Source organism: Mirounga leonina, unplaced genomic scaffold (assembly GCF_011800145.1).
Source record: "Mirounga leonina isolate KUSES-001 unplaced genomic scaffold, KU_Mleo_1.0 Mir_418, whole genome shotgun sequence".
NCBI classification, from domain to species: domain Eukaryota; kingdom Metazoa; phylum Chordata; class Mammalia; order Carnivora; family Phocidae; genus Mirounga; species Mirounga leonina.
Window position 1 is genome coordinate 21,680,633 of NW_023270739.1, and position 19,482 is coordinate 21,700,114.

At 39.7% G+C, this 19,482-nt stretch overlaps 1 protein-coding gene and 1 pseudogene across 3 annotated transcripts in view; both read left to right on the top strand.

Annotated features, from left to right (window-relative positions):
* NTN4 (netrin 4) overlaps window positions 1-19,482 on the top strand; it is a 115,663-nt gene that overhangs the window by 40,706 nt on the left and 55,475 nt on the right. For all 3 annotated transcript variants that reach the window (XM_034987811.1, XM_034987812.1, XM_034987813.1), the window contains exon 3: window positions 4,888-5,166. In XM_034987811.1, the coding sequence (XP_034843702.1) occupies window positions 4,888-5,166 (279 nt within the window). The remainder of the gene's footprint in view (window positions 1-4,887; window positions 5,167-19,482) is intronic.
* Window positions 6,570-10,206, top strand: LOC117998870 (annotated as a pseudogene).

The following is a 19,482-nucleotide window of genomic DNA, read 5'->3' on the forward strand; positions in this document are numbered from 1 at the left end:
AGATAGATAGATAGATAGATAGATAGATAGATAGATAGATAGATAGAATTTGCATTTCTAACTAGTTCCCAGATTTGATAACTGATGTTGTTGGTCTGGGGGCCACACTTTGAGAACCACTGATGGAGAGTTATTTTCACTGAGTCGGAAAAAATTCACAAGGCATTGTTAAGTTGAAACAAAGCTGTTTACATTATATTCTATACGTATATATACAGAAGTGTAGATGGGAAAATATTGTGGAGTTGGTATTATTCCTGGTTGTCTTTGGGATCTCATTGTAGATTCTTAATGTCGCCTACATTCTGAGTGACAGGTTTCTCTGTAAGGAGAGTATTAGCCACTGAAACATAATCAACTTCCTTAATTTGAAAAATAAGATCAGGAAGTCCTTGTCAATAGCACTAACAAGCTGGAAACATCAAAGCAGGCTTGGTCTTAGATCCCCTCTGTCTTCTGTGTCTTGTCAGGAATGTCTCTTCAGAAGCAGTCATAGACAGAGGAGCAGTGATGGGCTCACAGATATATCCTGTTCCTGATGGGTACAAAACCAGAAGAGGCTGGTGTTACAGGAGGGCTTCTACGCTTTTTCTTACTTCATTTTAGTTGTGCCACGCAGGCTTCTTCTGGAGATGTTTGAAGAAAAACTGGGTGGGACCCAAAGGGCGACCTGCCAGAAGCTTGAAGCATCTGGATTGGCGCACTCTTTGTTTCCTGACGCAGGGTAGATCCATTTCCCAGAGTATCAGATTAAGGCGTCTCCTTTCTGGAAAAAAGATTTCATGGTTTAAATTCCCGTTGACTTTTGTGTCTGTGGCACTTTGCTGTCTCCGTTCCAGCATGCAGCCTCGGGGGTCATGATGTCCCTAGCCCGCTGATATCAGTGTGCCGACTGGTGTCATGCACATGGAGCACAGAGCCGCCATTCAGCTTCCACAGTCTGGGTTCAGGAAGCCAAAGAGCTTCTAAGTTCCTACAAACCTTGACGGATCTTCCTCTAGCCTTGCATGTGCGAAGCAATTCTCAGGAGGCAGGGGTTATACGGAGGGAGGGAGAGGGAACGAGGGTAAATGTCAAGGGTAAATATGTGATAGGAACCGAGAGAGCAAACAGTTGCCACCAATGTGGAGGAAAAGGAAGGGTGGGCCACAATTTAGAGAAGTATGCAGTAGACTTTGCAGTGGAACACTTACTTGGTTGGCACTGTGACCTTTTCCATGTCCTTGCATTACTGTGGTCAATAAACCAGGAGGTAGCCACATTACTGGTTTTATTTAGAGTGCCTCACACATGTCTAACAGAATGCCAGTATTTGGGATATTATATGAAAAATAAGATGGGGCGCCTGGGTGGCTCAGTTGGTTGAGCGACTGCCTTCGGCTCAGGTCATGATCCCGGAGTCCCGGGATCGAGTACCGCATCGGGCTCCCTGCTCAGCAGGGAGTCTACTTCTCCCTCTGACCCTCCCCCCTCTCATGTGCTCTCTCTCTCTCATTCTCTCTCTCAAATAAATAAATAAAATCTTTAAAAAAAAAGAAAAAGAAGCCCCACATAAAACTCACAATGAATTCAGTGTTTTTTATTTTTTTAATGATTCAAAGGTAAAATTATGTGGTGATATGAGCTATCATTAAAAGAGACATTACTTCTAGAGCACTGGGTGTTACATGCAACTGATGAATCACTGAACTCTACCTCTGAAACTAATAATACACTATATGTTAATTAGTTGAATTTAAATAAAATAAAATTTTTAAAAAGTAAAAAGAGATGTTAGTAATATATTGACTTTTGAGTGGGTGACATATTATTTGTTGGAAAATTTTCTTCCATATGCTGTTTTCCACACTTTACATGTGAATAAATGGGCGGAATATTGTTAAAGTTTAGGGTACAACTTTTTCCAAGTTTTGCAAGTTCAAAAATAGCTAGAAATGCAGAAACTGGTTAATGATTCAGTTATTTATAACTGTTTTTATAATACAAGTTCCTACCTCTTCCCTTCTAGTGCAATAACATGAACTCAGTGTGTGAATCCGTTTAAGACCGTATAAGAGGAAATTAAGTTATTTAAAATTCCCACCTATTACTTGAATGCCAAACACAATGTTATAATCAACCAATTCATTTACCAAAAATTTATTCAATATTGACTCTGTGCCAGGCACTGTCCAGGGATCAGTGATTACCCTCAAGAAGTTTACTTTCTAGACTGGGAAGATGGTAAATCAATACACAACTACCACTACAACGTGTCAGTTGGTAATAAGTATGAAGAACAAAAATGAGGCAAGGCTGCTATAAGGACTTTGTATTTTATCCTGAAAGAAATGGGAGGTCTTTGGGTGGGGGTAGATGTAAGCAGGATGACATGATCCAACTTCTGTTTATAGACATTCACTCTGGCTACTGGGTGGAGAGTATCCATTGAATTACTACCCCCTCCCCCAAATTATATTTCATTTAGGACAGTTCTGCACCAGTGGGCCTGGAGATGTGATCCTTCACAGTTGATTCTTGCCTTTTCATACTCTCAGTGCAAAATCAGTTTCTAAAATGAAATTTTTATATCCAAAGTATTCCTTAAAGAAATTTTTTCCTGGAAAACTACTTTTAGATACATTCTCTCTAAATGGGAGTTTATCCAAAGCCTACTTTTTAATAATTACTTTACTTTCAAGCTACTTGGTTATCAAAATATTTCTGAACAGAGTTTTAACATACCTCTTTTTTTAAAGATTATTTATTTATTTATTTGACAGAGAGAGAGAGAGAGAGCACAAGCAGGGGGAACGGCAGGCAGAGGAAGAAGCAGGCTCCCCGCTGAGCAGGGAGCCCGATGCGGTGCTCGAACCCAGGACCCTGGGATCATGACCTGAGCCCAAGGCAGACGCTTAACGACTAAGCCACCAGGCACCCTAATATATCTTTAAAAAATCAAGAGATACCTAGGAATTTTTCAGGGGAGCTCTGTCTCTTATATAAATTAACAAGATTGTTTGAGGTTTTGTACTGTTTTTTTTTAAACCTCCATAATAAGGTATAATTTAGTGTTGGGCTCCTTATAATACTGGTTTATGTTATGAGGTAGTTTGGAATTCCTTTTTTATATTCATTGGTTTCCATTGGCAATGATTTCCTCTTCCACCAGCCTCTACTCCCCCAAAGTTAACAGACCCGTTAGAGAAGTTTGTACCACTCCAGCCCAGGGCCCCTTTTTTACCCCCATTGTATAGACACACACACGCGCGCACACACACACACACACGCATGCCCAAAGTCCGTCCCTTCTGAGTCTTCCTCCCTCTGGTTTCCTCCTCAGAACTAAAGTGGGTTTTTTTTATTGTTATGTTAATCACCATACATTACATCATTAGTTTTTGATGTAGTGTTCCATGATTCATTGTTTGTGCATAACACCCAGTGCTCCATGCAGAACGTTTCCTCTTTAATACCCATCACCAGGCTAACCCATCCTTCCAACCACCCCTCTAGAACCTTCAGTTTGTTTTTCAGAGTCCATCGTCTCTCATGGTTCGTCTCCCCCTCCGATTTCCCCCCCTTCATTCTTCCCCTCCTGCTATCTTTTTTTTTTTCCTTAACATATATTGCATTATTTGTTTCAGAGGTACAGATCTGTGATTCAACAGTCTTGCATACTTCACAGCGCTCACCATAGCACGTACCCTCCCCAGTGTCTATCACCAGCCACCCCATCCCTCCCACCCCACCCCCCACTCCAGCAACCCTCAGTTTGTTTCCTGAGATTAAGAATTCCTCATATCAGTGAGGTCATATGATACATGTCTTTCTCTGATTGACTTATTTCCCTCAGCATAACACCCTCCAGTTCCATCCTCGTCGTTGCAAATGGCAAGATCTCATTCCTTTTGATGGCTGCATAATATTCCGTTATATATATATATATCACATCTTCTTTATCCATTCAGAACTAAAGTTTTAAATTGCCTTTCGAGTCTATCTATAACATACACAATAAAAACAGCTTTATTACTTCTACTTTGCATTTAACCATACTGTTAACTAACTTGACCAGCCATTTTACTCTCTATATTTGGATTTAAGGGACTTGTAACGATTTCAGAAATCAAATACCCCTTGAGAGGGCTATATTTTTACTACTGGTAATAATATTCCAAGAATGTGCCACAGCTTGGAAGGCAGATTCAGAAAGGGAGAACCAAAGGTACGTATAGCAACAGTGGCCCCAATTAATAACTGATTAGTCTTTGAAAGGGTCACACCTCATTTGGAAACAGAAGTGTCATCTTGATTTTGCCATCACTTCCTACCTGGTCCTCCTGCTTCCTTCTGTTCTTCACCCCTAATAATCCATTCTCCTCACAGTAGTGAGAGTTATCTTTTTTAAAAATGTAAATCAGATCACATCACTTTTCTGCGTATGACCTTCCAGTGGCTTCCCACTACAGTTAGAATAACTACTGTGGCCTTTAAAGGACTCTCTATTCATGATCTGTCATGTACTGGTTCCATCATCTTCTCTGAAAACTGTCCCCTTGTTTCCTGGACCTCAGTCACACTGGCCTTGTTCTTCCTTTAATAAGCCAGGCTTGATTCAGCTTCCAGGCCTTTAAACGTGCTCTTCCTTCTGCGCAGAATGCTCTTCCCAGTCTCTGCATGGCTGCCTTCATCTCGAGAGTCAGGTCCCTGGCAGCTATTCAGTTCATACTTACTCTGCACATCCGAACAGGCAGCACACCTGTGCGATCAAGGTCGAAAAGCCTCTTATCTTATCACTTGCAGATGACAAAAGGTACAAATCACATCAAGACTATATGAGGCAAGTGATTTGGGGGTTTTGCACACAGTCCTATATACTCATGGTAATTTTTTTTTTCTTTACAGGTTATTTTCCGAGCTTTGTCACCGCCATACGATGCCGAGAACCCTTACAGTGCCAAAGTGCAGGAGCAGCTGAAGATTACCAACCTCCGCGTGCAGCTGCTAAAACGGCAGTCTTGTCCCTGTCAGAGAAATGACCTGACTGCAAAGCCTCAACATTTTACACATTATGCAATCTATGATTTCATTGTCAAGGGCAGCTGCTTCTGCAACGGCCATGCTGATCAATGCGTACCTGTTGATGGCTTCAGACCGGTCAAGGCCCCAGGAGCATTCCACATGGTATGTAAAACAGGTCCTCCCCTGTGAAAAACAAACCATGAGTTACCTTCAGCTTTGGGCATTGGTCATCTAAGTTCCCTCAGAGTTGGTCTGTGCTCACATAGCCCTTCCTGTTTCTCCCTCGGCTGATTCACTCCTCCGACTCCATACCCATCCTAAAAAGTGCCAGTTAACTTGTTTTTTAATCTTCAATTTTAGAATTATAAATAGTCAGGCATGATAACCAGATTCCCGGGAACACATCCATGCCAATTGTTAGTACCATGACCTTCAGATACGAAGTGTAAGGTGAGGAGCAAGAAGGGTTGGCATAATCATACTAGTGGTATTATCACATAGAGCCAGCTTGGACAGTAAATGGGGACCATTGTTGAGTTGAATTTTAAAGTGGAAAAAACAAGAACCTCAGTTTAATGCCTGGTATCTTTTGCTGTCCGGCTAATAGAATGAATAATAATTCTCCTCTGTGAAGAGTGGCCTGACCCCCTGTCACTCTAAGCCAGAGTTAAACCCTCTTTCCTCTACGGTCACGCACCCCCTTGTGTTTTCCTCTGAACTTTTACTTGTCTGCATCTCTTGGGAGATCACAAACTCCCGAGGACGGGGACTGTGTGATCTTTGTATCCTCAGGACAGTGTATTAACTGAGCCAGAGTTAGGTGTTTGGTAGGTGTCTGATTGAATGATATCAACACAGGAATAGAAAAATGATGAAAAATTACTGTCATTGTCCTCACATCACCTTCTCCCCCCCCCCAAAAAAAAGACACAAAGTGGCTCAGACAGCAAGTGCCTTTTTGGGATGCACCCAGAGCTATGGCTGGGGATTGGGCAAAGAGAAGGCAAGGAGGAGAGCACTCCGATTTTTAAGTTTTATATTTTACTCTGATACTTCTGTTCAAAACAAAAAATAAGTAAAAATTTAAGACCTCAGATTTTCCTTACTTCATTTCCTAGAGAGGAGACTTCCACATTTGTCTTCTTTCTCCCAGCCCTGATAGAGGACAGGGCCATAAAGGACCATGAACCAGTTAGCCAGCAGAAGAGTTTGTGTTTGCTGGGCTAAGTCCCTGGAGTGCACAACAGCACTGGGGTAACGAAAATGACTAGGGCAGCGACCAGAGTTCCAAAAACAGGAACAATGCTATTACTCTAGAAACGAAGCTGGGGCTTCCAAGTTGGAGAAAATGGAGCACTCACCCAGCAGACACCTACTAGTTTGCAGACATTAATGGATCTTTGAGCTAGCATTGCTTCAAATAAAGGATGGGATAATTTGTAATACCTAAGTTAATGGGGTTTAGGTATGATTCACCTAGAAAATAACCCAGATATTCTAGAGATGTGTCAATCTACTAGACCGTAAACTAGAAAGCTGGTGTGAGGTAGAATGCCAATAAATTTCTGCCATTATATTTCAGTGAATGAGTGAAAGGAGAGCATGCAGGCTGCAATGGGCTGAGTGTTTCTGCCCCTCCAAAATTCATATGTTGAAAACCTAATCACAGTGTGATGGGATGTGGAGGTGGGACCTTTGGGAGGTAATTAGGTCATGAGAGTAGAGACCTCATGAATGGGATTAGTAGCCTTAAGAGACCAGAGCGCTAGCTAGCTCTCTTTCTGCTACGTGAGGATACAGTGAGCAGGCAGCAGTCTGTCACCCAGAAGAGGGTCCTTACGAGAACCTGACCCTGCTGGCACCCTGACCTTAGACTTCCAGTCTCCATAACTGTGAGAAATAAATTTCTTTTGTTCATAAGCCACAAAGCGGTCAAGGTATAAAGCCTGGAAAACTGCAAGCTGAAGACCAACCCCACTGGCCACATGGGCTGTGACTGTCTCTCCAGATGGATTCCTCTGTGCTTCCAGAGGCACGGCTGGCCAGGCCATGCTGTGGGACCTCCACAAAGGCAAGTACCTTCATATACTAGATGGCAGGGACACCATCAATCCCTGGGATTCAGCCCCCACCACTATTGACTCTGGGCTGCCACAGGCCACAGCATCAAGATCTGAGACTTGAAGGGCAAGATCATTGCAGATGAACGGAAACAAGAAGTTATCAGTACCAGCAACAAGTCAGGGCCACCCCAGTGCTCCTCCCTGGTCTCTTCTGCTGACGGCCAGACTCTTCGCTGGCTACGCAGACGACCTGGTACAGGTATGGCAGGTGACCATCAGCACCCCCTAGAAATATATGCCAGAGTTTTAGAAATTAAAAAAATGGCTTTCTGACTTAAAAAAAAAAAAGAATTCTATTAATTCTGCTAAATTCAAAAAGGGATAAATAGAGTTAACAGAAACTTTTGCAAAAGTCTTAAAATATAACTATTCTATACAGCCTTCTGCGAGTAAGAAAGCTGTCAGTCTATGAGCCTGAGCCTCCACATCTGCACCACTCGCCCACCACTCCATTCTGCCACTACCCATCAAACCTCTTGCTTCCACCATGGTGTTGTGCATTCCAGCAGTGTCCTATCCAAAATCACTGCCACCTTCCACCCCAACCTCACCAGCTGGCTCTGCAAGAGTCAGCTCCTGGTGAGCCCATGTGGAGATGGGGCCCCAAGATCCAATCCTGGGAGTCACAAAAGCCTATAAGAGACACCAGCAATAAAAAGAAGAATCTGGTAGGTGGTGCCTTGGAAAAGCCTTACATCCTCCTAGTGTCTGGAAGGCAGAGGCCTAGATTGCTGCAAAAAATTTGAACAAAGAAAATCTGCCCCTTGCAGGACTGGCTGAATTTTGCAAGGCATCTATAGAACTAACCCTGGATGAGAACGGCAAAGTGTTGAAAATTGGCTAGAATGTCACTGTGCAGACCATTTCTGGAACTGAGGCCTTAGGGATCAGAGCTAGTTTTCTGCAGAGATTTTTTAAGTTCAGCCAAGATGTCTTTCTGCCCAAACCATCAGACACACCAGCATGCAGCTACAAGGTTATCAATACTATGACCCCAAGACTTGTGGCTTTGACTTCACAGGCACTAGGGAGGACATTTCAAAAATGCCAGAGCAAAGTGTTCTGCACACTCCTGCCCACAATCCTGTAGGAGTGGACCCTCATCCTGAGCGATAGGAGGCAACAACAATAGCAATGAGAAAAAGAATCTCTCTCTGTTCTTTGACATGGCCTACCATGGCTTTGCCAGTAGTGATGGCAACAAGGATGCCTGGGCTGTGCCCCACTTCACTGAAGAGGGCATTAGTGTTTGTCTCTGCCAGTCCTATAGCAAGAACACAGGCTTCTATGGTAAGCATGTGGGAGACTTGACTGTGCTCTGCAAAGCTGCTGATGAAGTCAGAGGGGTGGAGTCACAATTGAAGACCTTGATCCATCCCATGTATTCCAGCCCTCCCCTCAATGGAGCTCAGGTGACCTTGACCATTCTGACCAGCCCGGATTTTCAAAAACAATAGTTGCAAGAAGTGCAAATCATGGCCAACTGTATCATTAGTATGCGGATTCAGCTGGTCTCCAATCTCAAGAAGGAGGACTTCTCCCAGAATGGGCAGCACATCCCCGACCAGATTGGCATATTTTGTTTCACAGGGCAAAGCCTGAACAGGTGGAGCAGCTGACCGAGGAGGTCTCCATCTACATGACAGAGGTCAGCCGCATCTCTGTGGCAAGGGTCATCTTGGACAACTGGGCTACCTTGCTCATGAGATCACCAGATCACCAAGTAATTTCCCTGATGAGAGGGAACAGAGACAACTGTCCTGTCTTCATCCTTTGCACATGTGAGATTCACAGGATGAGGAAGGGTGGAGGTGATGAGTGGATCATTTCTTTCAACCACAGTGATTGAATGTGTTCCTCAGAAAAGAACATGTACTTAAACGGGGCAGAGGCATCCATAGCTGGTGTCTGGAACCGTGTGGCTTGAAACCGAACTCTCCCCCACCTTTTTATCCACAACTTTTCTGAAATAGTTAACATGTATGAGAAAGTCCTATCCTTAAAGAACCCATTAATCATGCCATTGCAATATTGCAGAAGCTTTAACTTAAGTACTTTATGGTCTTGAGAGGTCCTCAGTGAACCCAGCATGAGACATAGCCCTTGTTAGAGGCTTTGTGAGAAGACCTAATCCTAACATTAATAATGGTCAGCCTGCTTGTCTTCCCATGATTGAGCAATCTTATCAACAGACCATATTAACTGAAATCGTGTTTTATGAAAACCAGGGTCTGCTGCCACTGCAGCAAGGAAAATAAAAGATACTGTTTCCTGTTTTGTTTAAGAAAAAAAGTTTCGCCTTTTTAATGCTTCCAGGCATTTTAATGCTCCTCTCTTTTCCCTTATCTGTGCTGCCCTTTTCCTGAGGCACGAAGATCTATAACTAGCCTAGATTTTCATCCTGTTCTACTGGTTGATTGGCCATCGACCCCATCTTCTCAGGATTTATTTATTTGAAGAATGAAGGACATAATTTGCTATTCATCCCATAACCTCATCTTTCTCAGCAAAGAATAGTGAGAGTAGGCAACTGCACCTTATTTTAGCATCCTTTTTAGTGATTGTTTAATTTTCTCCTGTTGGGTTGTTGCCTCTGCCCAGTGGGACCTCATCCTTCCATTCAGTGTGGTTGTGCAGTCCATCATCTCACATCATGCGGGTAATACCAGGAAACAGGATATTCTGGACCTTGGCTTTAACATTAGGGTGCTGCCAGCTGGGCTCAGGCTTCACCCTTGGAAAGATAACAACCATTTGCTCTAATCATGTAGACTTATTGCAGCCTGGGTTCTCTGTTATAATAAAGTTACTGCAGGGCCCCTCTCCCTGCCCCCCAAAAAGAAAACTGTTAGCCTATTGAAAGGATCTGGATAACCAAGTAAAGGGGATTATTTAGTATTTTTTATTTTAAAAGGATGTGGGAATGAGAAGTCTCTATCCTAGAAGACCCTATGGGATAGAGACCACACTTCCTTACTAATCTCAGGTCACTTTGAAACTGGAAGCAACTGCCTTTTAAAGTTGCTTTAACTTTAACTTTAAAGTTAAAGTTACATCCTGCTCCCCAATTTTCATATTGATTTCAGCAGCAGTGGTGGTAGCCCCCTAGTATTATAACTACGGTATGTGCCAAAATCAGGCAAGACTAAATCAAACTTGGAGCCAGGGCGGGGTAAGAGATAAGAAACAGGCTAAGTGGCCAAAGGTATGTTGGCTTCCAGGAATCCAGTTTTATGGATATTCTTGTTGTCTCTACTCTCTTAAAATGTTTGTTTGTTTGTTTTTTAAGCCATAGCAATTGGACCAGCAGAGGTTTATGGTCAGAAATGGGAATAGTTTTGGTTTCAGATTTTTCCATCCCTAAGTGCATTTTATTTTTATGTATTTTTTCTGGATTATAAAGGGTTGGTATTAAATTTGGATATGGTTGCCTCTTCTAAATGTGATATTCTTATTCCTAGAACTGCTCAGCTGAGCAAATTGCACATTAAAAGCATAGCCTTTTGCCTAATTAATAACATGGCCATAAGGTCAATTGTCCTACATTTGTATGAACTCTAATTCATTTTACACATGCTGCTATAAACAACTGGATTCGTAAATTGTGCCTGCACAATGGAAAGTAGCCTCTTGAGAAATGCAATTCTTTTACTAGTCAGCTTGTCATAGGTATGTGTGTATAAATCTGTGTTTAGCCCAGCTTTTCTTTATAATAGTCATTCTCAGTGTGGTCCTGAACCAGCAGCACCAGCATTACCTGGGAACTTGTTAGAATTACCAATTCTCAGGCCCTACCCCAGACCTACTGAATCAGAAAATCTAGAGATGGGGCCCAGGTGATTTCAGTGCTTGCTGAAGTTTGAGAGCTACTGCTTTATAGACTATGCCAGTTCATCTACAGCTAATATTGTTGTCAGGATGGTAATTAATTAACAAAGTCTGATTTTATGGGCTAGAATTTTTAATGGCTAATGACAGACAGTTAAGTTAATGGAAATGATACTTGGTCTGTTTCTCAGGATCGCTAAGATTTTAGGGTCATTTTCTTTCTGTGGGTGGGGGGAGCAGAAAAAGGCACAAAGTGGAGTGCCAGTTGGCAGCCTCATTTATCTTGAAACACTCCTGTGTCTTCTTCATGCTTCCCCTTCTTCCCAGTACATTCCATTTATTCTTTACCAGTTCAGTTTTTTCCTTATCTGTTCATTTTACTGGAAGGCAGACCAGGGCAGTGATTAAGACCCTAGCTTTGGAGTCAGATCTGGATTTGATTCACTACAGCATTTGCTAAGTTACTCAGTCTCACTGAACCTCAGTTTCCCAAGAAAATAAGATCTAGCTTCCATAGTTATTGTGAGGATTAGAATTATGATGGCCAGTGCTTGGTGTATGGTAGCTACTGCTCACATTGCTGTCACTCTATTACCTCAGCCTCTTCTACGACTTCTCCCACATACACTTCTTCCCCAGTAACAACAAAAATAAATTGTAGCTTATGTGCTGTTTGACATGGTTACAAGGCTAGGGGTTTTGTGACAAGGAAAACCATACTTTGACTCCAGCCTGCTGGGATCCCAGACATTATATGAAAAGGTGATCTTAAGCTTTTTCTCTTTGCAGCTGGAGAGGACTGATGGCAGTTCTCTTTTTCCTAGCAGCTGGTGATTTTACAGCTGTTGGCCTGATGGATGGTAATAAGAGGGAACGTGGAACGTTTCATTGTTTTACTAACATATCACCCATTGGACAACACGGAAGCCTTAGAATACCATGAAGAATTGGTTAGATGCCTTGTGCTATACTTGTTAAGGTGGCTTTTTCTTTTCTAATCAGAAACTCATTATAAAAGAGTATCAATATTTTAACTGGCATATTCTAAATCTAAGAGTAAACATTGAAACCATATGTAGGACCAGAAAGTGGGGTTTAAGGAAAATGTTGCTTAGCTACCTAGCTGTGTAAGACAAGTTTTAGAACTATTCGTACAGTTTCATTACAAAAGTTTTTCTCATCTGAATCTGAATACATTTAATCATATACTTATGTTTGCACATCTCATGTATCAAGTTTTATATAGTGAGAACAGATTAAAGACCACATTTTTCATCTTCTTTAAAAAAATTTTTTAATGTGCTATGATATAAGCCCAAAGTAATAATTAGAAAGCTCTTGACTCTTCAGGGTATTAAGGAAAAGAACAAGGACTTAAAAACAATAAAGACAGCAGCAATCCCAGTTATTTCATTTGTCACATAAGGCTCTGGAGGAAAGGGTAATCCTATCACCAAAATGGTGCACAGTGTTTTATTCCAAATATTAACAAACTATTAAGCCTGCCAATTTGATACAGTCAGTGTGAGATTATCCTCAATCCATTTCAAGGTCTAGACAATGTTCCTGTGTGTTACTATGTTATAGCTTTGCCAATAGCCCCTTGGCAATGAGTAACTAGAGATGCCATAGAAGGTGTACAGAATGTTGATTATACTTCATTTACTACCTTGTGTTTTCTAGTAAAAGGGCAAGCCAGTAAAATATGTTCATGGCTGAAATTGTCAGTGTTTTGACTGTAAAACTTCCCAATGAATCTAGCTTATTTTCTCTTGACACAGTAAGATATACTCTTAGTGGCAAAAGTTGCCTGAGATTATTCTTTTTATTTGATGATCAGGAAACCAGAAGGCTTCAGAACCCGAGGCATTACAAAACCATTTTTGCATTCATGAAAGAATTACGTATGGGGTTCCTTTCAAAGATTGCCTCAGAACATTTACATATTTATTTACAGGCCTTTGACTGTTTCACAGAAAGGTTAAATGAAACAACTGAAAGCTGAATTGCTGGTGCCAGAGCTGACATTTCTGAAAGTGAAACATAAGCCAGTAGAAAAGTAAACTTGATTCTCCAAAATATCATATTTGTTCATTCAACTGTTCATGAACATGCTTTGCAGAAAGTGAAACATCTATATTTAGGTCAAAATTAGAGCACTGAAAAGATACAAAAATGAGTTTCTTTAACAAGTTTGAGCTGCTAGTATAAATTTGGGAAGAAACAACTTAAATTTGACATTTTTCTTGCTATAAAGTACTTTTCAAATATTCAAGGCATATCCCACTTTGAAATTTTTTCTTATGAATATTTCCCTTTCAGTGTAGCATTTTTGGATCCATCCCACAGATAGCTGGGAGATCTCTGGGTCTGCAAGGCCTAGTCTTGCAGTTTCACGGCTAATATAATGGCAGGGAGGTGCGGGGGGGAGCTACATGGAAAGAGAAAAGCTGAGGTTACAGATAGATATCTCACTTCTGGTTCACAACCCCAGGACTCATATCTCTGTGGTATTTCATTTGTGTCTTGCCAATTTTGTAAGAGCTGGAAATGTACTTCAATTTGTCCTAAAACAATTACATTCAGTAGAAGATAAACTGTAATTTAAGTCCTTATTCCTTCTTACAAGAATTTTAGTCATCAGACACATAAGGTTAAAATACACACACACACACACAATGTCATAATCATTCCACAAGAGAGAGAAAATTCACAGCTATTTCAAATAGTGAGGAAAACAAAGTCTGTTAATTTTGGCATTCAAAACCTTAAAACTATAACTGAAACTACTGTTATATTGTATCTTAGCAATGTAAATATCTTATGGAATAAGATATGGGGAGATGGAAGAACTATAGTATTTATTAACTCATAATAAGATTTTTTAGACATATGGGATTCTGATATCTTTAGCTCTTTAGATAGAAATAAAAAAACCAAAGTTATTGTTTAAAAAACTAAAATATATTTTTAGCTTTAAAAGAGCTCACATATTAGAAATGGAAAACTGATTACATTTGCTCCACTACTAAATGTTTTATATATAATATGAATAATTATGAAGTTTGTAAGAGTAAACACTGATCAGGTGTTCTTTGCCTTTTAGTTTTGCATCTCTAAGGGCACCACTACCAGGCATGAAATTTAGCTGGCTCAGTCAGCTCTCAGAATTCCTGAAGGGCAGACATTTCTTTGGTTCCCAGATAAGACCCTGGTAGGCATTAAAATTAAAGAGAAGGTGGAATCACAGTATTTCCATAGTATAGTATTCTGAAAAGAGGCTAAAGATTGTAGTTGTAACATATTTATCTTGTAATTCTTATTTGCAATTTAACCCAATTCTCATGTGTAAAGAAAAGGGAACTTAACTCTGAGATTACCCAGAAGTAGGAGCAGCGAAGAGACTTGTGCTCCAAACTGTGCCACCCAGGGGTGCCTGGGTGGCTCAGTCAGTTAACCGTCTGCCTTTGGCTCAGGTCATGATCCCAGGGTCCTGGGATTGAGCCCCGCACTGAGAGATAGTTTCTCAGACAAACTAAACTAAAGGAGTTCATGACCACTAAGCCAACCCTGCAAGAAATATTAAAGGGGACTCTGAGTGGAAAGGGAAGTCCAAAAGTGACAGTATGAAGGTAGGAAACACAAAAGCAGTAAATATGAATATTTCTGTAAAAAGTCAGTCAAGGAACTCATAGAATAAAAGGATGTAAAATATAACAACACATACCCAAAAAATAGGGAGGAAAGGAGTAAAAAATGGGTTCAAAATTAAATGACCATCAACTTAAGATAGACTGTCATATGCAGAAAATGTTATATACAAACCTAATGATAACCACAAATCAAAAACCACTAATAAATATGTGAAGAATAAAAATAAAGAATTCCAAATATATCACTAAGGAAAACAAACAAACCATGAAAGAAAGACAAGAAAGGATTAGAAAAAAATCTTCAGAAATGACCACAAAACACGTAATAAAATAGCAATAAATAAATAAATACATATCTATCAATAATTACTTTGAATATAAATGAACTAAATATTCCAATCAAAAGACAGAGTGGCAGAATGGATAAAAAAAACAAGACCCATCTATATACTGCCTACAAGAGACTCATTTTAGACCTAAAGACAGCTGAAGATTGAAAGTGAGGGGATGGAGAAACATTTGTCATGCAAATGGATGTCAAAAGAAAGTGGGAGTAGCAATACTTTTTTCAGACAAAATAGACTTTGAAGCAAAGACCGTAATAAAGAAGAACATTGTATAATCATAAAGGCGACAATACAAGAAGACATAACAATTGTAAGTATTTATGCACCCAACATGGAAGCACCCAAATACACAAAACAGTTAATAACAAACATAAAAGAACTAATCGATAATAATACAATAGTAGGGGACTTTAACACCCAACTTACATCAATGGACAAACCATCTATACAGAAAATCAACAAGGAAACAATGGCTTTGAATGACACACTGGACCAGATGGATTTAACAGATATAGTCAGAACATTCCATCCTAAAACAGTAGAATACACATTATTTTCAAGTGCACATGGAAAATTCTCCAGAATAGATAACGTATTAGGTCACAAAAAAAGCCTCAACAAATTCAAGAAAATCAAAGTCATAATATGCACCTTTTCTGACCACAATGCCATAAAATTAGAAGTCAACCACAAGAAAAAAGCTGGAAAGCCCACAAATACATAGAGGTTAAATAACATGCTACTAAACAATGAATGGGTCAATCAGGAAATTAAAAAGTACATGGAACCAAATGAAAATGAAGACACAATGGTTTAAAACTTTAGATTGCATCAAAAGTGGTTCTAAGAGGGAAGTTTATAGCAATACAGGCCTACCTCAAGAAACAAGAAAAATCTCAAATAAGCAACCTAACTTTACACCTAAAGGAGCTAGATAAAGAACAACAAACAAAACCTAAAACTAGTAGAAGGAAGTAAATAATGCCCATTAGAGCAGAAATAAATGATATAGACACTAGAAAAACAATAGAACAGGAAATGGGTCTTTGAAAAAAATCAATAAAATTGATAAATCTGTAGCCAGACCTATTAAGAAAAAAAGAGAAAGGACCCAAATAAATAAAATTACAAATGAGAGAGGAGAATAACAACCAACACTACAGAGATACTAACGATTATAAGAGAATATCATGAAAAACTATGTGCCGAAAAATTGGACAATCTAGAAGAAATGGATAAATCTCTAGAAACATATAACCTACCAAAGCTGAAACAAGAAGAAATAGAAAATTTGAACAGACTGATTACCAGCAAAGAAATTGAATCGGTAATCAAAAAGCTCCCAACAAACAAAAATCTAGGACCAGATGGCTTCACAGGCAAAGTCTACCAAACATTAAAAAAAGAGTTAATACCTATTCTTCTCAAACTATTCTAAAAAATAGGAAAAAAAGGAAAACTTTCAAATTCATTCTATGAGGCAAGCATACCCCGATACCAAAACCAGATAAAAATACCATAAAAAAGAGAACCACAGGCCAATATCCCTGATAAAATAGATGCAAAAATCCTCAACAAAATGCTAGCAAACTGAATCCAGCAATACATTTAAAAAATCATTTACCATGATCAAATGGGATTTATCCCTGGGTAGCAGTGTTCAATATTTGCAAATCAATCAGTGAGATACATCACATCAATAAGAGAAAAGATAAGAACCGTATAATCATTTCAGTAGATGCAGAAAAAGCATTTGACAAAGTACAACATCCATTCATGATAAAAACCCTCAACAAAGTAGGTTTAGAGGGACATACCTCAACATAATAAAGCCATATATAAAAAACCCACAGCAAACATCATCCTTAATGGGAAAAACTGTGAGCTTTCCCCCTAAGGTCAGGAACAAGACAAGGATGTCTACTCTTACACTTTTATTCAACATGGTACTGGAAGTCCTAGCCACAGCAATCAGACAACAAAAAGAAGTAAAAGGCATCCAAATCAGCAAAGAAAAAGTAAACTTTCACTATTTGCAGATGACATGATACTCTATATAGAAAGTCCAAAGGACTCCACCAAAAAACTACTAGAACTAATAAACGAATTCAGTAAAGTTGCAGGATACAGAATCAATGTACAGAAATCTGTTGCATTTCTATAGACCAAAAATGAAGCTGCAGAAAGAGAAATTAAGAAAACAAGCCCATTTACTCCTGCACCAAAAGCCATAAGATACCTAGCGATAAACCTAACTGAAGAGGTAAAGGATCTGTACTTAAAAACTACAGAACACTTATGAGGGAAATTGAGAAAGACACAAAGTAATGGAAAAACATTTCGTGCTCATGGGTTGGAAGAACAAATATTGTGAAAATGTCTATGCTACCTAGAGCAATCTGCACATTCAAAGCAATCCCTTTCAAAATACCATTGACATTTATCACAAAGTTAGAACAAATAATCCTAAAATTTGTATGGTACCAGAAAAGAGCCTGAACAGCCAGAGGAATGTTGAAAAGGAAAACCAAAGCTGGTGGCATCACAATGCCAGACTTCAAGCTATATTACAAGGCTGTCATCATCAAGACAGTATGGTACTGCCACAAAAACAGACACATAGATCAATGGAACAGAATAGAGAACCCAGAAATGGACCCTCAACTCTATGGTCAACTAATCTTCGACAAAGCAGGAAAGAATATCCAATGGGAAAAAGTCCCTTCGACAAATGGTGTTGGGAAAATTGGACAGCCACATGTAGAAGAATGAAACTGGACCATTTTCTTACACCATACACAAAAATAAACTCAAAATGGATGAAAGACCTAACTGTGAGACAGGAATTCATCAAAATCCTAGAGGAGAACAGACACAGCAAGCTCTTCAACCTCAGCCGCAGCAACTTCTTGCTAGATATGTCTCCAAAGGCAAGGGAAACAAAAGCAAAAATGAACTATTGGCATTCATCAAGATAAAAAGTTTCTGCACAGCAAAGGAAACAGTCAACAAAACCAAAAGACAACCTACAGAATGGAAGAAGATATTTGCAAGTGACAGATAAAGGGCTAGTATCCAAGATCTATAAAGAACTTATCAAACTCAACACGCAAAAAACAAATAATTCCATCAAGAAATGAGCAGAAGACATGAACAGACATTTTTCCAAAGAAGACGTCCAAATGGCCAGCAGACACAAAAAAATGCTCAACATCATTTAGCATCAGGGAAATACAAATCGAAAGCACAATGAGATACCACTTCACACCAGTCAGAATGGCTAAAATTAACAAGTCAGGAAACAACAAATGTTGGCGAAGATGCAGAGAAAGGGGAGCCCTCTTACACTGTGGGTGGGTATGCAAGCTAATGCAACCACTCTTGAAAACGGTATGGAGGTTCCTCAAGAAGTGAAAAATAGAGCTACCCTACAACCCAGCATTGCACTACTAGGTATTTACCCCAAAGATACAAATGGAGTGATCTGAAGGGGCACCTGCACCCAATGTTTATAGCAGCAATGTCCACAATAGCCAAACTAAGGAAAGAGCCCAGATGTCTATTGACAGATGAATGGATAAAGAAGATGTGATATATATATACAATGAAATATTACTCTGCCATCAGAAAGGATGAAAATCTTACCATTTACATTGACGTGGATGGAACCGGAGGTTATTCTGCTGAGCGAAATAAATCAATCAGAGAAAGACAATTATCATATGGTTTCACTCATATGTGAAATACAAGAAACAGCACAGAGGATCATGGGAGAAAGGATGGAAAACTGAATGGGAAGAAATCAGAGAGGGAGACAAACCATCAGAGACATTCCTTAACTATAGGAAACAAACTGAGGGTTGCTGGAGGGGAGGTCAGTGGGTAGATGGGGTAACTGGGTGTGGGCATTAAGGAGGGCATGTGATGTAATGAGCACTGGGTGTCATATGCAACTGATGAATTACTGAACTCTACATCTGAAACTAATGATGTACTATGTGTTGGCTAATTGAATTTAAATTTTAAAAAAAGATGCTCAGCATTCTTAGTCACTAGGGAAATGCAAATCAAAACCAATGAAATACCACTTCAAACCCAGTAGGATGACTATAACCAAAAAGATAAGTAATAATAAATACTGGCTAGGATATAGAGAAGCTGGAACCCTAACACATGACCCATATGACCCAGCCGTTCTATTCCTTAGTATATACCCAGCTGAACTGAAAACCTATATCTACATAAAACCTTGGACATGAATATTCATAGCAGCATAATTCACAACAGCCAAAAAGCAGAAAGAACCCCAGTGCCCTTCAGCTGATGAATGGATACACAGAATATGGTATATCTGTACAATGGAATATTATCCTATCAACAATAGCTAAGTTATGGATAGAGCCCAAATGTCCACTGACTGATGAATGGATAAAGAAGATGTGGTATATATATATATATATACAATAGAATATTACTCAGTCATAAAAAAGAATGAAATCTTACCATTTGCAGTGATGTGGATGGAGC